The sequence below is a fragment of the Myodes glareolus genome, chromosome 6 (assembly GCF_982192425.1).
Source record: "Myodes glareolus chromosome 6, mMyoGla1.1, whole genome shotgun sequence".
Classification (NCBI taxonomy): Eukaryota; Metazoa; Chordata; class Mammalia; order Rodentia; family Cricetidae; genus Myodes; species Myodes glareolus.
In genome coordinates, this window is record NC_142031.1 from 9940911 (window position 1) to 9966579 (window position 25669).

Consider the following 25669-nt stretch of genomic DNA (forward strand, 5'->3'; position numbering starts at 1 on the left):
TCAGTAAGATGTTTTCTTCTTTAACATTTGAAGAGAATTTCTCTCTGGTCTTAACAAAATTATGTAGCACTTGGGGATAAAGATACATCCCAGCAAGGCTGCACTGGAGGCCAAGATGGAGAAGACCTCCACAGCCACCATGACCTTGCCCTTGGTGCTATGGTAGACAGGAAGAAAGGTGACCCAGACACTGCAGAACACCAGCATGCTGAATGTCAAAAACTTGGCTTCATTGAAAGTGTCAGGGAGATTCCTGGCCAAGAAAGCCACAATGAAGCTCCCTAATGCAAGGGAGCCATGGTATCCCAAAACACAGTAGAATGCAATAATTGAGCCCTTGTCACACACAACAATTATGTGGCCATGGTAATTCTTGTCATCGATGTCAATTGATGGAGTAGCAACTCCCAGCCAAATTGCACAGAGAATAATTTGGATGAGGGTAAAGATGGCGATGATGAAGTTGGGTGCCCCTGAAATCAGGTAGTATCTCATTCTTCTTCCAGGTGTTGTGACTTTGAAAGCCATAAGGACAGTAACTGTTTTGGCCAACACAGTGGAGACAGCCACAGTGAATACCACTCCAAATGTGATTTGCTGCAGGATGCACATAGCTGTGTTTGGATAGCCAATAAAAAGTAAGGGACAAAGAAAACAAAAGATGAGTGAGACGAGCAAGGTGTAGCTGAGATTCCGGTTATTGGCCTTCACAAGTGGTGTGTCATGGTTCTTCATGAAGACCCCAAGAACCACAGATGTGAGTGCAGAGAAGCCCAATGCTATCAAGGTCAGAGCCATCCCCAAGGGGTCTTCATAGCTCAAAAAGCTCACAGTTTTGTCAATGCAATAAATGTGTTCTTCATTGGCATACTGGTCCTCTGGACACTTTACACACTGATCCACATCTGATGGAGAAAAAGGTTATGATTAGTGCAGCTTGAGAATTTTCTTGACAGGAAATTTCAAATATGTTTGTTGAGAAACATTGCAATGTCTGCACCTTTCCCCAGGAGGTAGTTAAAGATATTGCTGCATAGGAATGCTTCCATTCCATAGTATGCATTCATTGCTCTTAGTGGAATGAAACCAGGCAATCATTTTATTGTCTAATAAATGCTTGTTAATGATGCTATTTTTTTCATGTTTCAAAGAAAACACAGTTATTTGTAACAGAAATTCAGGAGATAGAGGATGAGGGATAAGAGAAAAGAACAAAGGAGAGGAGGAGGATATTTTTATGCAGCTGTGCAGGGAGGGCAAAGATCTTCCTATGGACAGAATAGAAACAGGCACAAAGTGTATTAAAATGGCAATTTATAAATGTAAAAGGGTTACCCCATTTTAGGATGAAGTGTTTAATTTTATTATTAGTTAAACTGGGATGGTCACAAGGTAATTTTTGCTAGTTTGACTTCATTCATTGATAGCTGGACAATGATAATCCATCTCAGGAGATTGATGTGACTGAATAAGGTAATGGAACTTATTCATTGGCTAGCTTTAGCAATATCATTATCTTAGGTCTTATACTGCTTTGAAGAGAAATGATAACCATGGCAACTCTTCAGTGAAAATCATCTAATATAGTATCTTATAACGAAGATGTTCAATCCATTATCATTATGGTGGGATGTGGTTGAATGCAGTTGTACCTGGTGCGTTAGAAGGAGACTTGAATTCATATTTTTTGAACCATAGTCAACAGGAAGTAAACAGATATACTGCTTGTGGTTTGAATATATGAGACTTCAAACTCTCTCCACATTGGCCTTCTTCATGCAACAAGATGACACCATCTCCAACAAGGCCAATCCTCCTAAGAAGAACACTCCCCATGAACTTATGGTGGCAAATTATAGTCAAGATACCTTAGTAATCTGATGGTTTATAGCAAGGCAAGAGAAGGACAGGGTTTGCTAGAGATATGTTTGCAATACTTAGGCTGGCTAGATTCTCTTCAGAATCATTAAGTTCTATGTGTGTACATGTAACCTAACAAAATAGTTCATGAATATGGGGGTAATTTGGCTTATATGGAGTAAGTTAGATGGGAAAATTAGGAATGAAAGCTATATAAAGATAATTTTGATGTTTGCAAATGTAAAGCAATTAAATAAATATGCCCTTGGTTTTGTCATCATTGACAGAATGGTTGTTGCTCCCCTGAGTATTATTCAACAAAGCAGTTCTCAAGACCTGACAAGCAGGTGAGAGACCTGTCTCCAGGCTGCACCACCACTCCAGCCACCCACTGAATCCTGTCCCTCCAAGACATATTTCTTTACCAAACCCTAAGCACCTGACCATCCTCCCCATATACAGGCATTTTTCATAATGCCAGTGGTCTGCTGTGGGACATTAGTCTTGTACCTTGTAAAGATTTGTCACTTCTGTTGGTTTCATAAAATGCTAATTGGCCAATGGCCAGGCAGGAAGTATAAGCAGGGCGACCAGAATAGGAAAATTCTGGGAGGAGGATATGCTATGTCTGTAGTCAACACCCAGCACAGGATGCACAAGGAAAATATCTCATTGATAAATGGTAGCAAGCCATGTGGCTAACACAAATAAAAAGTATTAGTTAATATAAGTTGGAAGAATTAGTTAATAAGACATCCTGAGCTACTAGGCTAATTAGTTTATTATTCAGGTATATATCTGTGTGTTTCTTTGGGACTGAACAGCTGTGGGATCAGGCATGACACAAAGCCTCTGTCAACAACAGTCTACATCAACCTAGGTGCAAACCACACCCATCAAAAATAAACAGATAAGTGATCAGGCTCCAAGTTGGACCATCTCAAAATTCACAGCCTAATTAAAACTCCAGGCATATGACATGCTTTTCCAATTCCCACTGCAGCACCAGCAAGGCAGCTTGGCAATGCTCTAACCACTGGTGGAACTCCACTGCTTTGGTGCCTCCCTACCAGTTGACAAGCAGATGTAAGACCAGACTCCGGGCTGCACCAAAACTACTGTTAAACATTATATTCTGTCCATGAAAGACCCACTCCACCACAAACCCCCACATCCATGAACATCCTCCTTGTGGGCAGCCTTCCTTTGCAAGGCCAGAACACTATATAGTGCAAAGCTAAAAGCCATGTCTTTTGGAAAAAGAATCAGCAAGATAGCTGAACCCTGTCCCTAACACTGGTGGAACTTCACTGCTGTGGTGCAGTCCCCATCAGATGAAAAGCAGGTATTTGAACATCTACTCAATAGCCAGTAGTGTCCTTTATATCTACAAGACTATAGAGAATCAGATGCAAACCACAGCATTTGGAAGAAGAGGCACAAACACAAACTATACCAGTTAGAAACACAGACTATTTTGGCACGGACATAACCCACACATGTTTGAAGAAGAGATGAGCAAATGCCAGAACAAGAATTCTCTCAACAACTAAAAGTGCAATATTGGATCACCGGTGATCCTACAACATTAAGATCTGAACATGTCAATACAGCTGAAACACTAGAAAACAGCCTTAATATAACACTATGAAGTTGATAAAGGCTCTCAAAGAGAAAATGAAAATTACCATTAAGAATTTGAAGAAAAGACAAACAAAAAATTAGGAGAAGTCAATAAATCCTAAAAGAGACAAAAAATAAAGGAAAAAGCAATCAAACAGGTGAAGGAAACCATTCAAGACTTGAAAATTGAAATAGAAACAATAAAGAAAATACAGACAAAGGGAATTCAGGAAATGGAAAATCTGGATAAGTGAACAGAAACTACTGATTTAATAATCACCTAGAGGATACAAGGAATAGAAAAGAGAATCACAGACTTTAAAGACCCAATGGAGGAAATGGATTCATAAGTCAAAGAAATTGTAAAATCCAATAAATTCCTAACATAATACATCCAGGAAATCAGAGACAGCATGAAAAGATCAGCCCTAAGAAGAAGGAGAAGAATCCATGCTCAAAGACAGAGAACACATATTCATAGAAATATGGAAAATAAAATTATAGGAGAAAACATTCCCAAACTAAACATGGACATGACCATAAAAGTACAAGAAGCTTATAGAACATGAAATAAACTAGACCAAGAAAGTCCCCTAACCACATAATAACCAAACAGTACACAGAATAAAGAAGGAATTTTAAGCGAAGGAAATGAAAAAGGCTAAGCAATATATGAATGCAGATCAATCAGAATTACACCTGACTTCTCAATAGAGACCCTAAAAGCCAGAGGTCCTAAACAGATGTTTTATGAAAATTAATAGATCACAAATGCCAGCCCAAACTGTTAAACGCAGGAAATATTTCAATCTCCAAAGATGAAGAAAGCAAGATATTTCATAAGAAAACCAGATTTAAATAATACCTATTTACAACTCCAACACTTCAGAAAGTGCTAGAAGAGAAACAGCAACCCATGAAAATTAGCTACAAGAAAACACAGGCAATATATATATATATATATATATATATATATATATATATATATATCTCACAATTAATAAAACTCAAAGAAGGGAAATACACACTCTACCACCACTACTGCCACCACCAAACCCAAAAAATTGCAAGAATTAATAATCACTGGTCATCAAGATCTTTTAATATCAATGGACTCAATTTGCCAATAAAAAGAAACAGGCTAAGAGAATGGATTTAAAAGTAGGATCCATCCTTCTGCTCCATTCATGAAACACACCTAAACTTCAAAGATAGACATTACCTTGATGTAAAGGGTTAGGGAAAGTTTTTCCAATTAAATGGATGTCAGAAGCAAGCTGATATATATATCCTAATATCTAACAAAATAGAATTCAAGCTAAAATTAATCAAAAGATATGAAGAAGAACATTTCATATTTAATCACAGGAAAAATCTATCAAGATGAAGTGTCAAATCTGAACATCTATCCCCTAAATACTAAGGCACCAACATTTGAAAAAGAAACATTCTTAAATCTTAAATCACACATCACATCCCACATGTTAATATTGGAAGACTTTAACACCCCATTTTCATCAATGGACTGTCACTCAGAATCTTAACAGGGAAAGAAGGGAACTAAAAGATGTTTTGACTCAAAAGAACTGTGTCTCCAGTGGGTCAGCTTTAGACTCTTCTTTTTTGGTTTTCTTTTTGTAAATAAAAAGCACCAAGTTCCAAAAAAAGAACTTAGTAAACTACTATGAAATATTTCACCAAAACACAAAAGAATATCCCTTCTCAGAACCCCATGAAATATTTTCTAAAATTGACACATTGTTGGTTGTGATAAAATCTCAACAGCTACAAAGAAAATGGAATAAACCTTGTATTACGTCATACCACTGTGGGGTAAAGTGAGAGTTCAACAGCAACACAAACTGAAAATTATATGTAGACTCATGGAAATTGGACTACTATCAACTGAACCACTGCTGAGTCAAGGAAGAAATAAAAAAGTTAAAGACTTTCTAGAATTCAATGAAAATGAACCCACAACATACTCAAACTTATGGGACACTAAGAATGCAGTGCTAAGTGGAAATGTCACAGCACTTAGTGGCTACATAAAAACTTAAAATAATCTTACACTATTAAATTAATAGTACACCTGAAAATTATAGAATAAAATGAAGCAAACTCAAGCAGAAGGAGTAGATGACAGAAAATAATCAAACATGGGGCTGAAATCAATAAAATTGAAACAAAGAGAACAATATAAAGAATCAATGAAACAAAGAGTATTTTCTTTGAGAACATCCACAAGATAGACAATCCATACCAACCAAATCCATACAAACCAAAAGGTAGAGATAGAATATCTACATTAACAAAGTCAGAAATGAAAATGAAGAACCATTAGATTATACTTCAAAAACCTAAACTGCAAAATATAGGAAAATCTGAAAGAAATAAAAAACCTTAGTTGATAGGTACTACATACCAAAATTAAATCAAGACCATAAGAAAATAGCAACAGACATTATAAATCTCCCATTACAGAACACCCCAAGGATGGATGATTTCTATGCACAATTCTTTAAAAATCTCACCAAAGAGCTAATACCAATATTCTTCAAATTGTTATGCACAATACAAACAGAAGGACTTTTGCAAATTCTTTTTATTTGGCCATAGTTACCCTCATAACCAACCAAAGAAAGAGGCAACAAAGAAATTAGATTAGAGACCATGCTTCCTCGTCAATACTGATGCAAAAATACTTAATAAATTACTGGCAAAATGAGTCCAAGAACACAAAGAAAATCATCCATTGTGATCAAGTAGCCTTCATTCCAGAGATGACATGAAAATCTGGGCCAGGCGGTGGTGGCGCACGCCTTTAATCCCAGCACTCGGGAGGCAGAGACAGGCAGATCTTTGTGAGTTCAAGACCAGCCTGGTCTACAAGAGCTATTTCCAGGATAGGTTCCTAAGACACAGAGAAACCCTGTCTCAAAACAAACAAACAAACAAAAATCCATATGAAAATTTGTCAAAGTAATCTACCATACAAACAGATGTAAAGAAAAATAACCACATGATCAACTCGTTAGATACTAAAACAGCCCTGTGATGAAATTCAATACTCTGTCATGGTACAAGATCTGGAGAGATCAGGTGTAGCTATGTTTCTGTCCTGCCTGGTTCCATATGGGTTCAAAACACACAGAGGCTTATATGAATATAAATTGGTTGGCGTAGTAACTCATGTTTATTATTAAGTGGCTCGTACAACTTAAATTAACCCATAATTCTTATCTATGTTTATCCATGTGGCTTGGTACTTTACTCAGTGATGCATTCTCATCTTGCTTCTTCCGCTTGTGGTAAAGACTGGTTAAGAGAGACTGAGACTTTCCTCTTCCCAGAATTCTCCTAGTCTTGTTGCCCTGCCTATACATACAACCTGGCTACTGGCCAATCAGTATTTTATTAAACCAATGCAAATAGCAAATTTTTACAAGGAACATGAGCACACAGCAATCAGGGATACAAAGAACATGCCTAAATATTAAACATGAAATAAAATAAAGCTAAAGCCAACATCAAATTAAAAGAAGAGAATCTCAAAGTGATTTCAGCAAAATAAGGAACAAGACAAGGCTCTCCACTCTTTCTACATCTCTTCAATATAATACTTGAGGTTCTAGCTATGGCAATAAGACAAGACAAGGAACTCAAAGTGATAAAAATTGGAAAGGAATAAGTCAAATTTTTCTATTTGCAGATGATATGTTGGAATACACAAGTGACCATAAAAATTTTTATCATGGAACTCCTTCATCTGATGAAGCCTTAAGTAATATGACTGAATGCAAGGTTAACTAAAAAAATGGTAGTCTCTCTTTATACAAATGGTAAGTGGACTGATAAATGAATCAGAGAAGACAGAACCAACACAATAGCCACAAATAATATAAAGTATCTGGGGTCAGAAAGAGAAAAAAATTGAAAGACCTCCCATGTTAGGGTATTCGTTGGATTAACATAGTTATATTGGGAATTTTACAAAGAGAAATTTATAGAATCAATTCAATCTCCATCAAAATTCCCAACAAAATTCTTCACAGATTTTGCAAGAACAATACTTGAATTCGTATGGAACAACAGACCCAGGAAAGCTAAAGGAGCTTCTGGAGGTGTGATCATCCCTGATTTCAAAATCTACTTTAGAAATATAGTATCAACTGTTTGATATTAGCATAAAATCAGAAATGTGAATAAATGGAATTGAATCAAAAACTGTGACATGAATCACACACCCATAAATGCCTGATTTTTGACAAAGAAGCCTAAATCATACAGCATAATAGAAAGAATCATCAATAAGTATCACTGTTATAACTAGATATTGACATGTAGAAAAATGTAAATAGATATGTATCGATTTCACTGCAGAAAACTCAAGTCCAAGTCAATCAAAGACCTCAACATTAATTCAATTACACTGAAGCTGATAGAAGAGAAGGTGAGATGTAGCCTTGAACACGTGGGCACAGGACACTATTTCCTGAATATAACACTAGTAGCACAGACATTGAGATCACCAATTAACAAATGGGACATTTTGAAACTGAAAAGCTTCTGTAAGCTAAGGACACTATCAATAAGACAAAATTGCAGTGTACAGAATAGAAAAGATCTTTACCAACCCCACATGAAACAGAAGGATAACCTATAAAATATATAAATAGTCAAGAAGCTAAACTTCAAAAGATCAAATAATCTCTTTTAAAAATAGAGTGCAGATACAAACAGAGGATTTTCAGCAGAAGAATCTTAAATGCACAAGATACATTTAAGGGATTTTTCAACCTTTTTTGGTGATGTGGGATTTTTCTCTATTTGTTGTGAAATACATTTTATTACCATTGGTTAATAAAGAGGCTTCTTGAGCCTATGACAGTGCAGAATAGATCAAGGAGGAAATTCCAAGCAGAGATAGAGAAGAAAAGAAGACAGAGTCATAGAGACACCATGTAGCTGCTGAAGGAGACAGATGTCCAAGAACTTCACCAGTAAAACCATGAAACTCGTGGTAAAATATAAAATAGTAGAAATGGGTTAATTTAAGATGGAAGCATTAGCTAGAAATATGTCTAAGCTATGGGCCAAATGGTATTGCAAATAATACAGTTTCTGTGTGATTATTTCTATTCTGAGCATCCCGAAAATGAATGAGCAGTCTCTTTCTACAGATTGACGCCCAATATGAGACTGATTACATTCATATAAAACATGAGCATGCTTTGGAAAGGAGTTCTACACAAAATAAAAAACGATTCTTCTGGTCACATTTTTTAGTTGAGCTCTGTTTGTTTCCAGCAGGCAGGAGCACCGTGGTTACTCTAAGAGAGATCTCCCTGACTCAGCAGTTGCAGGGAAGCCTGCATGGCTTCTTTAGGAGTAGGCTTCCTCTTTCACCAGTACAAGCGGCTCTGACTCTTTTGGGAGTTCCAGCTATGGAACATTTAAGTGAGGTTTGTGATCAGACTGCTACTTGCTTAATGGCAACATAGACCCCTTGTATGCCTGAAAATAGGGCTATGAGTCATGCTAAACAGACCTCCACCATGGTGGACTGGGAAGAATTAAAGGAAAAACATCCTTATTCATTGGCATTCTACACAGCATTTTATAATGTGATCCATCAGGATTTTATTACAGTTATGAAATAAGGACAAATCCAGAAAACAAAACACCTCTAAATATGTGAAATCATTGGATAAGTGTATGTAGGCAAAAAAGAGAGAGAGTGAGAGCGAGAGAGTGAGAGAGAGGAAAGAGTATAGACGGTTATAATATGTTAGAGTACAGACAGTCATAGATCAAAGGAGTAGGGATAATAAAATAAATAGTAAACTTCTAGAAAAAAGTAAAAATGTAAGAAAAACAAGGCACATAAAAATGGAATATACACAGTGAGCACTGATTATGCATATTATTGTATTTTATTTGAAATTTTGACTGTGAATGAGCTAAGTACAGAGACATTTACTTGTATGAGCTGCTATGCCATGCTAACATATATATTTTAAAGATATTTTGACTTCAAAATCTGGGTCTAAAGATATATTGCTTTGGAAAAGAGGTTCTGATTTGTTTTCACAGAGTATGAGAACCTGTGGAGTCCTTCCAGAATAGTGTGGTTTGATGGACAAAGACATTCTCATAGGTCTCCATAAACCATCAAAATTCTTTGCCCAACAAAAAGCAGGCAGGATGAAATTTGGAGAAAATCACACGCTTATTTTCTAAATATTTGTTTACATTTAAAGAGGATATGATATCGAGATGAATGCTTTGCATTGGTATGGATCTTGCTTTATTGATACCAATTTAAGGTAAATTTTATTATATTTATTTCTGCTCTTGTTTAGAGTATCATATTTGTGTAGCGCATTTAAAAATGTAATATATATTTTAAAATATACCTTAATAGATAGTATCTATAATAGTCAAGCTTGTACTCATGCTAGTTAGGTTTTCTAGATGTATAGAGATATATTTCATGTGAATAGGTATTCTTTTCAATTTTCAAAACCTATAGAATATAGCATTTAAATGTTTTAACAAACTTAGGCCTTTTTTCAACCATGAGACACATCTGATTCTGGACACACCAATCTACTTCAAGAGGATTATGTGCATTGAAGAGACTACTAATGGAGTTCGTTTGCCACTTGGGCAAGAAACTGCTCTTGCCTGGACTGCTTGATGGTATGCTGTATGAACTGGCATTGCAGGACTCACAGGAAAATGACTGATGAACCAACAAAAGGTGAGACAGTCCTTTAGTGTTCCTGCTTCATAGAAAAGACTGCCAGACATTTTACAGGACACATAAAAAAGAAACTGATGAACTTTATCAATACAAGGCATAAGAGACATTTAAATTTTCTGCCTGATGGAAAAGTCTGCCAGATAATATGAGCTTGTAGGCTGAATATCGATTTTGCACCATTACTGAAGAACTTGGGTGACTGTCCTGGCAGCCAGTTATCTCTGTCAATTTTAGAGTTTTGAAAGTTTCTTACAATGCACTTCCTATTAATTTAGGTAATATTACTTCCTTTTGGGGTGTTTGATGAAGTTGTATAAGAGATAGTTATAATTATAGTTTTCCTTAGTTATCATAAAAGATAAGGTAGATATAACTGTGGTACCTGTAATTCTTACTTGATACCTGTTTTGTTATATGTAATTTTACTATGTTAAAGTTAAAACCTTTCTTTTTAACTAGACAGAAAAGAGGAGGTGATGTAGAATTTTGCTCTGTATACTGAAAATGTTTTATTACCATTGCTTAATAAAGAGGCTTCTTTAGCCTATGACAGGGCAGAATAGAACAATATGTCAATTCCAAGCAGAGATAGTGGAGAAAACAAGGCAAGGTAAATATAATGCCATGTAGCTGCCAAAGAAGATATACACCCTGGTACCTGACCAGAAAAATCATGAGCCTTGTGGTAAAATATAAAGTAATAGAAATGGATTAATTTAAGATGTAAGGATTAGCTAGAAATAAGCTTAAGATATTGCTCAAACAGTGTTGCAATTAATATAGTGTTTGTGTCATTATTTTGGACCTGGGATGCTGAGAAACAAATGAGCACCATTCCACTACACTTAGGTATCAGGGAAATGAAAATCAAAACAGCTATGTGATGCCATCTTACGCCTTTCAGAATGAATAAGATAAAAAATGTTAATGGCAATCTACGATGGAGAGAATGTGGAATAAGGGGAACACTCCACCACTGCTTGTGTGTATACAAATGTGTACAGCCACTTTGGATATTAATCTATTACTTTCTCAGAAAATTGAGAATCAATCTACCTCCAGACACAATGATACTATCCTTGGGCATATTCTCAAAGGAATCATGCCATAAGAATACTTGCTGTACTATTTTCATAGTAACATTATTAATAATAGCCAGAGCCTGAAAACAACCTAGATGGTCCTCATATATGAAATAAGTAAAGAAAATGTGATACATTTACACAATGGAACATTATTCCGTTGTCAAAAAAATGACATCATGAAATTTGCAGGCAAATGGACAGAACTAGAAAAAAATCATTCTGAGTAAGATAACCTAGATGCAGTAATGTAAGTACAGAATGTTCTCACTCATCAGTGGATAGTAAATATAAAACAAACAATAATCAGAAAACAATTCACATCCCCATAAAAGCTAGGCACCAAGGAGTACACTAGTAGGGACACAGGGATCTCCATGGGAAGAAGAAGTCAATGGGATCTCCTGGGAAAAGTGGGGAAGTGGGTAGAAGGGAGAGGATGATGGGATAGGAATATGGGGGTCAAGATAGTCATATTTAGGGACACAATGGAGAGAAACTGTCATGAAAGAGATATCTTGTTAGAGGGGGCAACTATGGGGTTAGAGAGAAACCTGGTGTGAGTGAATCTCCCAGGAACCCAAAAATTTGATGCCAGCTAAAACTTTAAGAAATACTGGAGAGGGTGTCTGAACTGGCCTATAATTGTAACATTATTAAACGGGTGCTTTATATAAAAATATTATTGTGGTACTCCTCATATGTTTTATATCATTGTCAGTTCTTATCAATAATTCCCTAGATTACAAATCACATTGATCCTTTGAAAAAGGGGTCCCTGGATATTGCTTAAAGTCTTCTTTCTCATATTCAACTATTTCTGATAATTGTACAAGCAATTATTCCCGTTTTCATTAATTTTGCAGAGGACTTGCAATTAGTTCCTAGCACACCCACAACAGAGTTCAGTGGATCTGATGACCTACTCTTATCCTTACAGATTCTTACATGAGCATGATACCTATAAATGTCTGTAGGGTCACACACATGCATGGAGGTAGGTTAAACAATCACTAGAAAAGACCTTGTTTAGAATTTCCTCACTGTTCAGTTTGATTACCAGAACTGTTTCTTTGAAAAACTGATGTATGCCATGAGTTTTCCATGAATCAAAGATATATGTAATAGCATATGGTGTGACTTAAAGGGACATTGATATTGATCACATTCCAATAAATCTAGCTTACAAAAGTGATATATTTGATTGAGCAGCAGACTTTTAGACCCTTAGATCATCTCCATGTATGTTAGAGTGGATGATCAAGGTGAAGGATGTATCTTGGCAGCAAATACTCACTTGTCTCATTAGAAACTTCATTTTCTGGGCAGGGAGTGCAATCAAAACAGCAATCTGCCATTCCCTGCTGCCTGAACTTTTTAAATCCAGGACCACAATCAGCACTGCACACAGAGGGCGGCATCTGAGGAAAATTAGAAACATGCTGATATCAGGAGTGTTACCGATTTTTTCCATAACTATTTAAAATTACCATGTTAAAATATCAATAAGCTTTTCACTTGGCATTTAATAGAATGACAAAATATATAAATGTGTAGAAACAATTTAATATAAAGTTGAGTAGCTTTACAAGGCTGAAAATTTAGGAGGAAGAATGAGTTGTTCACTCTGGACAAAAATTACAGAGCACGCAAACTGGTTTTTCTACTTAATTTTTGTCATTGAACACACTCTTGTTTAAACATTAGGAGTTGTGCTGCTTTGATGTCTTCATATTTTTTTCTCATTTGTTTCTGCTTTGAAATTAGCACATTTGGGAGTATGGCACTAGTTGCATAGTTCATAACCTTCTGTGTTCCTCCAGTGGATGTTTTCTTGATGCTCAAGTGAGGCTTGCTTCGAGCACATGTGAAATTTCACTGCTGCTCTCTGAATGGCTATGTATCTGAGTAGTTAAACCTTCAGAACAAATGTCCTTTTTCCTGAGAATGACCCCCTGCATCCCTCTGAGAAAGAATATTAACTATAAATTTCATGCTCCTTGGGCTACCTGAAATGTAACTTCAGATCAAACTTGAAGTCTCCATTGCAGTTAACTCCTTTAAAATTCAAGCCACTTTGAAGTTGGGAAGTTTGAATTAGACACCTTAAACCACCCACAGGAGAATTCTTATCTATAACATTCCTAAAACCCATAATAGAACATATCATTCATAAATTTTCAAAACCCATTTTATTTACTAACAATATCTCCACTGTGGAGGCCCAAAACTGTGAGTCTATTTCCATTGTCTAAAGGTCAGAAAGTTTAAGTTTGGTCAATATTGTTGGCAACAACCAGGGCTACAGATTTTGGTTTTGACTACACCACATACCTAGGGTATGGATGCTTGGGTTTTTTGACTTTAATAAGGCTCATACAGTCAGATCCACTCCAGTGTGACCAATGATCATGATATTGAAGCATACTTCTGCTCCTTCTTTTGAAATAGAAAGTTTGAACTTAGGAGTGGCTGGCTGCCTTCAGGATACTTGTACTAGGGTGGGTCCACTGCCTAAACAACAGAATGGATTTCTCATGGATTAATCGTGTGATGGCTGAAAGTATTATGGCAAGCAACTGTTCTAATTGTCATTTGTATCGTGTTAAAGCAGTCTTTTTTTTCTTTCCTTTGTTGTGTTGGGGTATAAAACTGTAAATAAATTTAAATGCAGGGGGATTTCACTATTCACTGGGACTCCCTCTTGACACTTTTCTCTGTTTTCTGTTTTATTATTTTTACTCATGTGTTCATATTCATTACTTACTTTTCTGATCCCCAAGTTCCTATCTTTTCAAGTTTTATTTTTTGACAAAGCTGATCTCTGACAAATGGTGCCAAGATGTGGGGCAACAGGTGAAGCCTGAAATGCACAGAATTGTGGCCAGCATACATGGGAGTACATGAAGGACCATGCACGAAGAAAATTGCACTACAGGGGGAGAGGTGAGTGTTGAACACTCAGAAATAAGTAATAATAGATAAGAAAGGAAGAGAAGTTGGGGAAAATATTGGGAGTGAAATTTGTAAGTAATAATTGTATATTCGGAACAAGAAAATTGTATTCAACTGTCTGTACACTTACTTGTTTATATTTTGATAGCCAGAGGAGCTGGGCTAAAGCATAAACAAATGCAGAGATTTTGAGAGTTTGTAGATATTTTAAACAATGCACTTCCTCTACTCAGCTGGTGGATATCTTCCTCCATCTCTGATTTGCTCTGGGACATGAAGAGGCCAAAGTGTTGGCTCTCACTTACCCTCAGCAAATAACAATGCTGTGGTCAGGGAGCCCCAGCAACCAGTATTGTTGTGGTGAAAGAATCCAACATACATGTGCGGGGAACAAGGCATGCCTTTGCCACCAAGGCAGTGCTGCAAAACTGTGCTTATTGAGGCACAACCTCTGCAGCTGCTGAGCAGTAGGAAAAAATGAAGGGAATACATGGCGTGTCCCGACAAAGACCTGGGATACCCCTGAGATTCGGGCAATCCACGCACACACACACTATAACCAGCTGAGTCTGACCCATGCTGTTCTGTGTGATGGAGCCAGGATATGCATGAGACGGAAAATTCGAGGGGATATACCTCCCACAGTCAATGCCAGAACCTGGTCAGTCAGCAGAAATGACTAGAGGCTAATTGGTCCATTAGCCAAGGTGTCTAAATACATAAATCTATGTCTTTTAACAGAGGAAAGGATTCAGGACCATTTTCCTAATTTTAAAATAAAAAGGCCGAGGTAATTAAGAAATCTACATGGATATATCAGCCTAAGCATGTTATCTTCCTTGGCAGTCTCAGAGCTGCTGCAATGGCAGGCATCAGAGAACCTAAGCTAAATTTGCCAGCTGGCCACAGTCTGTGGCAAGACCACTGAACATGGACTGTGCACCACCCAGACACAAAAGCTTATCATAACCCAGAACCTGCTGGTCTCAAGTCCAATGTAGGACACAGCCAAGCAGTGGAGAGCATGCCTTGTACTCTGCCACGCAGCCCAGCTTCATCAGAATTCAAAATCTGGTGCCCACCCTGATAGCATAGCTACATCAAAAGTAGCTTCTGGGAGCTGCAGTTTCAGGTCAGTCAAGTGTGTGAAAATGTAAATGGGAAAGTTAAGCCTGTCAGGTAGGCAGACTTGGAACTTGGAATAAAGTTTCCTACCCCTCGACCAAAGAATGGATAAGGAAAATGTGGTACATTTACACAATGGAGTACTACACAGTAGAGACAAAGAATGACATTTTGAAATTTGCAGGAAAATGGCTGGAGCTAGAAAACATCATATTGAGTGAGGTAACCGAGACCCAGAAAGGCAGTTATCACATGTACTCACTCATAAGTCATTGTAAAACATAAAGCAAAGAAAACCAGCTCACATATCACAATCCCAGAGAACCTAGACAATAATGAGGACTCTAAGAGAGACATTGCATAGATGTAATCTACAAGGGAAGTAGAAAAGGACAAGATCTCCTTAGTAAATTGGGAGCATGGGGACCCTGGGTGGGGGTTGAAGGAGAGTAGAGAAGCAGGGAGGGGAGCAGAGAAAAAGTGTACCGCTCAATAATATCAATAAAAAATAAAGTGCCTCCATAATAAAAGAAAGACAGTTTACAAAATTTTAGGAAAACTTCTGATGTCTGAGACCTTAGTTAAAATATCCAATGGAAGACCTTGAATCACTTAGTGAAAGTATGAAAGGGATCAGTGATCCAAATTCTACTAAATAGCTTACAGAACCTGCCAGAGAGGTCCACAAGCAGATAGAGTCTGCTACACAGAAACAGCAAGCACGTTGTATTAATTATGCTAAACCTTGGCAAGACTGTTTATTACCTACAAACTTACCCAACAGAAGAATTATGGCAAGACAATCTGCTTTTATGACTAAACATTCTCATTTCACCAGTTAAGGTATTAACCCCACCCCCCCCCCCCTTTTTGAAGCAGTTGCTTGCTTAGCATAGAAGAGCAGGATAAGATCTAAGAGATATCTTAGCAGAGAACCTGCTGTGATCAAGTTCCTTATACTGAAAAACAGATTGATTGGCTATTCCAAAGTAGTGATGCTTGAACAATTTTGTTAGGTCAATTTGAATGCCAGATTAATCATATTTTCCCAGCTGATCCATTGCTGCAATTCACACAACTATATTCCTTTCTTTTCCCTAATATTGTAGCAAAAGATCCCTTAAAGGAGGCTATGTTAATTTGTACAGATGGTTCTTCCAATGGAAAAGTAGCATATGTTGCTTATGGAGAAGAACATGTAGTATGAAAAGAACTGGCCTTTACTCAAACACTTGAGCTGGGAGTTGTTGTTATAGCGTTTTAGCTATTTGGAGATAAGGCATTTAGTGTATAGACTGACAGTCAATATATATTAATGGTCTTCAAGTCCTAGAAACCATACTATGCATTGGTACTAGCAATAAGCCAGTTAAAATGCTAATCCAGCAAATTCAAAATTCCGTACAACAAAGAAAATGGCCATGTTTTATAAGGTATATTAGAGTGCATTTACATCTTCCTGGTTCACTCGTTGAAGGTAATGCCTTAGATCATAAGTTTCCAAAAACAAAATCAATTTATCTCAGGTTGATCTTGCTGAGCAATCATATGCTCTGCATTTTCAAAATAATGGAAGTTAAAGAAAACAATTTAGATTAACAAGAAAAGCTGCTTGCCAAATCATTAAGTAATGTGATATATGTTCGCAGAATTTCCCTGTATCTCATCAGGATGTAAATCTCTGAGTACTACTTCCTAATCATTTATGGCAAATGAATGTTATTCACATTGCAGAATTTAGCAAATTAAGGTATGTGCTTGTGCAGATACTGAGAGAAACAGTTAATAAATGGGACCTCCTGAAACCGAAAAGCTTTTGTAATGCAAAGGACATGGTAAACAAGACAAAATAAAAGCCTACAGAATAGGAAACTATCTTCTTTACTAACCCCACATCAGACAGAGATGGGTCTGATCCTCTCCCTGCATCAGGCATCTAAGACATGGGCATGCATGATTGTAACCATGTACCGAAGATGGGTAAGTCTGGAAATAGGGAAAGCATTCACCTAAGGCAGGCACAGTCATTTGTCCAATACCAGAAGCTTTGGCTTTATTAAAATTAATAAACTGGGAGAAATTGTTGAGGCCCAGACATCTGAGCTTATTTCCACCTTGTCTGAATGTCAATGTCAGAGAGTTTGAAGGTCAAAATGATTGACAACAACCAGGGCAACACAGCCTGACCCTAGGTTGTGGTTCCTTGGTACTTTGTCATTAAGGAGGCTTATAGAGTTGGATCAACTCCACTCTGACCAGTGATCAGGATATTCAAGCATACTTCTTCTCCCTCTTTTGAAATAGGAGATTTGGACCTTGGGAGTGACTGCCATCAGTATATTTGGGTGAATCTAGGATGGATTCACTGCTTAAACAACAGAATATTTTTCTCATGGATCAATTGGTTGATGGTTCAAAATACTGAAGCCAGTAACTGTCCTACCTGTCCTTTGTATCATGTTAAAGCAGTATTTCCGCTTCTTCCCTCTATTGTACTCGAGTATAAAATTGTATAGAAAATTAAATGCAAGAGCTTTTCAGTACTCACTGGAACACCCTCCCAATACTATCCTCTTTTTCTGCTCTATTACTTTTACTCAAGTCTTTATATTATTTACTAACTCTTTTGATCCCCAAACCCCTACCCTGGAAGTAGTATTATTGTTGAAGCTGGTCTCTGACACCCTACCCACACAGATAAGGAAACTAGATACACACTTGTTTGCATGAATGAACTGTGAAACAATTAATGGGACCAAGCAATGTTCCACTAGTGAGCAATTTCTTACACAAGGTAAACATCAGGGCTAGAAAAAATGACACAGTCGTCAATAAAAATTTCTCTTCGTGAATAGGCTCAAGCATGACTTCTAGTTCTCCTGTGTGGCACCATGCTGTGTCCAGTTTTCCAAATAATTGTTCTGACATGCATATGCATCAAACATTTCAGTACTACATGGAAATACATGCAGACAAACACTCATACCCACAGAAAAGGAAAAGGAAAGAAAGAAAAAAAACAAGGTTACAATTCATAAGGTTTTTAAATGGATCAAAAATGTTATGTCAATTCATTGGCAATTTAGAACCCGTTGGCAAAAATACTTAAAGCAAATTAAATAATAAAAATGAATGATTTGTATATGTTTACTTTACTCCTGCCTTACAATTAGTCTCAGTCTTTCAGCATCTGTATCAGTGGGTCGGCAGAAAAGAGGAAAACCTCTGTGTAGTAATTAGAAATGGACCAACAGAAAATTTCTGAATTGCAGGAAAGAAGATTAAATAGTGATAACCACCAGTTGTATATTTATTTTAAAAGCTACAAACATGTTCTAGCATGATAAAAATCACAGTATTCATGTCTAAAATCCTGAAACAATTAATAAATGTCACTTCAAAAAAAAAAGTAAAAAGAAGAAACATTATAGGAGGCTAGAAAATGGCTCCTAAAGTGTCAATCTACTTTTACTAAGTTACATGGAAGCACAGGTGGATCCACGTGACAGGGTTACTGCTGTGTAATGTAAATCAGTTCATTAGGTCAGACCTACCTGTCTACTTCCTGTGGTCCACTCTAGAACGTCTTCATATAAATGGAGCTGTTGACCGTGTGGAAAATATGGGCTAAACATTCCTATCTTCACCTTAAGTCCAAGACCACTTGGGAAATTCCAAATCTGGAAAATGTCATACTCTGGCTGCAGTTTTTCTTTCTGGTTCAAAATCACTCTGTCCCCAACTAGATTAGTGAAGTGGGTCTTCCTAAGTAAGGACTTCACCTGAAAGACAGGCAGCATTCTTTAGTGAATGTGCCCTTCCTTGAAGTCAGAAAATATATCTGATTTCATCTTAAATGCAACTTCTTTGAAGGTGCCCAGGTGAGATATCTCAATGAAAGCAAGTAGAAAAATGGAAATATAATAACGGTCCTAGAATTTTACTTCTATCAGAGGAGCTATCAAACATAAGCACAGGCATACATGAAAACACCAATTGTAACTATTAAATATTCACAAACACATACACACAGACTCATATGCATACATAGATACATACATAAAACAGGCACATACTATTTACACATGCATACACCTGAAGCCAAGAAGGAATATGAACATACAGACTCACAGAGACAGGCTTACATACTCAGACACAGAGAAAGAGAAACCCACAGAAATGTATACAAGCACACACACATGCTAACAAACTCATGGATGAATATGCACAAGGAGACATATACAGATATAAACAGCCATGCAGGGAGACATTGACACAGACTAATTTATCCTCAAACGCAAAGACAGATACACATACAGAGGAACAGAAACACATATATACATATGCACAACTCATTTACTAAAACACTCACATACACAGAGCACAGATATGCATAAGAGCAAGCACAACCACAAAACAGACAAATCAAACACGTGGGAACATAGACACATGCACTGACAAATACACATAGGGAGAGACACACAGAAGCACACCCGTAGAGAAAGATATTGACACAAGACCAATTAATTCTCACTAATACAGATAGGAAGATATGCAGATAGATAGAAACACATATTTAGCGTCAAAACAGATATACCCAGAAATATAGAGAAACACCCAAATATTTACCCTTACACAATAAGAACCATGCATTCAAACATATATAAGTTTTCTGGAACCCAGAGTTGGGGCAGAATCAGTTTATAACACCTGTGCAAACCATCCCCTACACTGATTACCACATATTTGACAATTAAGGAACAAAAGTTCATCTTTTTATGACGGAGAGGATTAATGAAGAAGACTCTTACACTTCCAGCATTAGAGCAGGGGTGATGATATTCAGGTCTCTGTAACAGAATCACAGATTTTCATTGATAAGCTGTGTCTCCCACTCCACAACTTTTGCATTTGAGATTTTTACAAATTTCTAAATTTATTTCCTCAAAGGAAAAATGTTCAAAAATCTTCCTATTTGGAGAAATAAATCTTAACCCACAAGAATGGGACAGATAAGACTCTAGTAAAGACTGATATAGAAACAATGACTATCATCAAATAAAAATATCACCTTCAAGCAGTTAGAATGGCGTACTTCCTGATTGCCCAATGGCTTAAAAAATGTCTCATGGAAGACATGGGCTGTAATATACACAGCATTGTATAAGTCATAAAGGTCATCACTAAAAGCCATGTCCAATGTTTGTGCAATTAGCCATTCCAATGAGCGGTTGAATGAACAGTTCCTCAGTGACTTACACATAGAAGCCAAGACTCCACAGTTAAAGTTCATCCATTCCAGCCCTGCCAGGTGTTCATCTGAGTATTTGAGAGGGTTCACACTCTGGACAAGATTTTTAAAACCAGAAATATCAGCATGGTGGTGTGCAAATGCCAGAGTCCCATGGAACAATTCAGGTGAGACATCGCTCTTACTTATAATGACATCCCACTGTGAGGTGGTGACCCACATTCTCTGTATGCCTCGAGATTCCCACATTCTATAGCTGACAGCTAGAGTACTATCTGTATCACCATAAATGATAACAACATTTGAGGATGATGTCAAGATTTGGTTATAATACACTTCAGCTCTTGACACGTACAAATGCATGTTGAGCGGAATCATGTTAACAAAGGCAAAGCAGATAGTATTTTTTTCCATCTCTGTTCTCAAATATGAGAGAAATTGGATACCCTGATCATTGTCTGAGATGGTCAGCCCAATCCAGTTCCAGCTGAAGTGAAGTATGAGGGAGACCACGGCCAGGGGTAGAGATGTGTCCTCAGGGGCCATTTGATACAGAAAAGGAAATTGTTCATGATCACTCAGGGTAGGATGGAAGGGTCCAAAGGTAAGTTGAAGGAACTAGGAAACAGAGGAAACAGGGAGCATTGTGAGGTATCATGCACTCCTCAGGACTTGTTAAACACCCTCTTTCTGCAAAGAGTTCTGAAACACCCTCTTCCTGTTACTCCTTTCCTCATCTCTATTTCAAAAAAATCAATACAGATGGCCCCCAAAGTATCTGAATAATACCCATGGACAACACAGTTTGACATAAGTGTAAGTCCAGTCTCATCCTCACACTTTTCTTAGCACTGAGAATGGCACGAATGGAGACAGGATTTCTTGCAAACCCACAACCACACAAAACCTCACCTGCTGAGAAATGTGTAAGTCCAGTTGTTTTGAATTTTTAGATGATCCTACCCAGCTTGGTCCTGAAATCAAAACTAAACATCCCTTCTCTTGTTGACAGTTATAATTAGGATAACTACCAAGAATGACGACCAAAATTGGAAGGCAATCTTCTGATTGTGACACACTCGTACAATGCCTTGTCTGAGGGTAGAATATTAATGAATTATTTGTTAAAAGATTAAGGTCCCTGTTGACTTCATCCAAGGAAAAACTTAAGGCCAATTCAAACTTATATTTTTCCATGGGTTCTCTGCAAAAAATGATAAAGATTTTAATAGGACAGAGATCTACAGAAATCTACAATCAATACAGGACTATCTGTACTGAATGGTATTCCCAACCACTGCCACCCCAATGTTTGAAAGGTATCTTCTGCGTTGTGATGTTCAGATGACATGAGAAGATGGAAGCTTGAAAAAACTTTAAAATTTTATGATAGTGCATCTCCAAAAAGAAGTTGTGCCATCATCATCATTTACAAAGACCCTTATGCATCTCTTGAGTGCTTGCTCAGAAGGTAAAGATAAGGCCACAGGCTTTGACCAAAGAGTAAACCTGGTCATGATTTCATTCTTAAATTATTGAACAATAAAAAATGCATGTGATGTGTGAACCATTGGATTTACTGAATTTTCTGTGAAATTAACTGAATTGGCTAAGGCAGTCAAAATGTCTGATGTGTGTAAAATAGTATGGGCAATATTTGGCTCTTCTACTTATAATTATTTATATTCATTGGGCAATATACTTAACATATCCCAACCTATACATCTTCATCTTTTTATTTTTGGTTTCTTGATTATCTTTTTCAGGCATTAAATCGTTTTAAAGATATATATTTAAATGTATTCAAATACCAGAGATGTATTTTGTAAATATGTATGTCTGTATGCGTCTGTGTACATAGACAGTATTAATGCACATTTAGGCCATAAATAATAAATGGATTCCATGGTTTTGAATGATTTTTTTGTTGTAGACTAGACTCACGTCAAAGGCATGGGGCTATACCTGCTCCAGGTCCTGAGTGAAGAAATTCAGGGTATGTAATTCCTCCCTAATATTGCTCACCTATTTTATGTTTATACCGGTATACCATATATTCACACTGAGTGTATCCCAATAGCATAAATTTTCTTCTGGAAAATATCTTTCCAGACATCTTTCCAGTTAATCTAACACAACATTGGTATTCTTCTGGGATTTGTATGTGCCAGTATTAGATGTTTGCCAAATAGAAGACCTTAGTTGTAAACTGTATGGAAAATATTTTTGGAGATTTATGGGATAAAATGGGGTCATGAGTCATTTGGAAGAGAATGATACCAATTTGTGTTTCTGTGTATGGAAAGAATAAAAATGGTTGTTTCCTCCTAACTCTTTGCCTATCATCTGACTATTAAACATCAAACAGACGTTTTCATTTTGAATAATTCATTCAAAATTAAATATTATCACTTTACCACTTAGAAACTGTACCACTGTGGTGTTTTTATGTATGAAAATAGACATTTATCTATATATTTTCAAAATAAATGTTTTAGAATATTCTTTATTACCACACAGAAATTATATCATTGAAAATTTCAGCCACATGCAACAAGAATCTAAGATTAGAACTTGTGAATCTCAAACACTAACTATCTTGAGATTAGGCATCACCTGCTACTGTGCTGTGGAAACAGCAAAGAGACAGGCTATATGTGATGGAATAGGTATAGAGTACTTCTTCACACAGCACCCAGTCTGGAAATTTGGAGGGTAACCTGGAGAAAAATAGAACATTCTCTGGAAAAAATAAAAAGTAGAAGAATATCATGTGGTCTCTAAAAGAATGTAGTGTTGTTTGTTGGGGTGTAGGTTGGGAGAACAGGGCAGATGATTCAAGGCATTGTTCAGATGTTCACCCTCTTGATCCCTCATGGAATATCCATGATGACATTTACATAGAAAATACAAAGGCACTTACATTCCATACAAAGTATCTCGGCAATACACAGAAGCATCTGTTAAATTTGTTGGGAAAATTAAAAAGGTATAATGTGGTCGTGATTCTCTATCATACTCTTCCTTCTGCTTCATTCTCCAAAAGCACTTGGGATGGATGAAACTGGCCTCCTGAGATAAAATGTTCTGGAGAAAGAAGAAGAAAACCAAAGTCAGCATGATTTTCTGCTCTAAGCCTGGGAAGTTGAGTTATGACAGGTCATGTGGATCAGCACATCAAATTAGCACCTGGGTATGGCCACCTGCTTTTATTTCTGTGGCCAAATGAGAAAATACTAAAGCATTCACGAATCCTTTTTTTTAAACGTGGGCAGATGTTTTCTTATCCATTGAGAAAACATTGACTCTTTCATCCCTGGGGCTCTGCATCTGATTTCCAAAAAACATGGATGAAATTTTGTTTCTAAATATATACAAGGACAATTATGCTAGTATTTATGACATCACTCATTTTTTTGTGCCAGTTTTGAAAATTAGGTCCCATGATTGCCTTACCAATGTGTTTAAGTCAACACCTTAAGAAATGATGTCAGTGATTGGAAAAAAAGAAGTCAAATTCTCAGTGCTTGCTGATGATATGATAGTTTTCATAAGCAGTCCCATAAATTTTACTAAGGAATTTCTACAACTTATAAACACTTTCATTAATGTAGCAGGATACAAGATTACTTAAAAAAATCAGTAGCCCTCTTGTAAATACATGATAAAAAGGCTGGAGAATAAATCAGAGAATCAACACCCTTCACAATAGCTGCTAATAACATAAAATATCTCAGAGTAACTAACCAAACAAGTGGAAGACTTGTATGACAAGAAATTTTAATAATTGAAGAAGAAATTTTAGAAGACACCAGAAAGTGGAAAGATCTCCCATGCTCTTCGGTAGGCAGAATTAACATAGGAAAAATTCCAATCTTACCAATAACAATCTACAGATGCAATGCAATACCCATCAAAATCTAGCAAAATTCTTCACAGTCCACTGGTGTAGGAAGTCCTTCTGTATTTGTGTTGCTTTCTTTGGTTATTAAAAAAACTGCCTTGGCCTAGTTGATGGTATGGAACTCAGGTAGTGTGGGAGATAGAAGAGAATTCTGGGAAGAAGGGCAGTGTGGCAGATGCCATGTTTCTCCTGCCAGAGATGAATGCTGGCTAGACTCACACCAATAAGTCACAGTCAAGTGGTGATACACATTAATGGAGAATGGGTAAACTAATATGTGAGAGTTAACCAATAAGAGGCTTGAGACACTGGCCAGGCAGTGATTTAATTAATACAATTTCTGTGTGGGTATTTCAGGGTTAAGCCAGCTTGATAGGACAGAACAAAGAGCCCTCTCTCCTTCAAAAGATCTTGAAAGAACATTACTCAATTTCATATGGAAAAAAAACAGGTTAGCCAAAACAATACTGTACAATAGAAGAACGTCTGGAGGCATCACAATCCCTGACTTCAAATTCTACAACAGAACTACGGTACTGAAAACAGCCTGGTACTGGCATAAGAGCAGAGAGGAGGACCAATGAAACTGAATAGAAGACCCGATTATGAATCCACACATCTTTGAACACCTGATTTTTTACTAAGAAGCAAAAATTTCAAAAGGAAAAAAGAAAGCATATTTAACCAGTGGTGCTGCCATAACTGGATTTCAACATGTAGAAGAATGAAAATAGACCCATATCTATCACCATGCACAAAACTCCTGTCCAAATGGATCAAAGACCTCAACATAAAGCCAGCCACACTGAACCTAATAAAAGAGAAAGTGAGAAGTACACTTGAACACATTGGCACAGGAAACCACTTTCTAAATATCACACCAGTAGCCTAGACACTGAGAAAAACAATTAATAACTGGGACTTCATGAAACTGAAAAGCTTCTGGATAGCAAAGGGCACTGTCAACAAGACAAAACAACAGCCTACAGAATGGGAAAAGATCTTCACTAACCCCACAACAGACAGAGGTCTAATCTCCAAAATATACAAAGAACTCAAGAAATTGGTCACCAAAAAACCCCACATAATCCAATAAAAAA

At 36.9% G+C, this 25669-nt stretch overlaps 1 protein-coding gene across 1 annotated transcript; it reads right to left on the bottom strand.

Moving 5' to 3' along the window:
• Positions 1–23701, bottom strand: LOC148121604 (vomeronasal type-2 receptor 116-like). Its single transcript, XM_087906748.1, has 6 exons — positions 23589–23701; positions 21578–21869; positions 20486–21283; positions 18969–19196; positions 12632–12755; positions 1–905 (listed from the first exon to the last, which is right to left on the bottom strand). The coding sequence occupies exons 1-6, from the start codon at positions 23699–23701 to the stop codon at positions 1–3; spliced, it is 2460 nt and encodes an 819-aa protein (XP_087762874.1).
• Between the last annotated feature and the right edge of the window lie 1968 nt (positions 23702–25669).

Coding starts and splice junctions, on each gene's coding strand:
- LOC148121604 (XM_087906748.1), bottom strand. CDS start 23,701: ATGAAGCAGAAGGAAGAGTATGATAGAGAATCACGACCACATTATACC. Junction 21,284..21,577: donor ACTTACACATTTCTCAGCAG/GTGAGGTTTTGT, acceptor TCTGTTTCCTAG/TTCCTTCAACTTACCTTTGG. Junction 12,756..18,968: donor GGACCACAGGAAGTAGACAG/GTAGGTCTGACC, acceptor AATTTTCCTCAG/ATGCCGCCCTCTGTGTGCAG.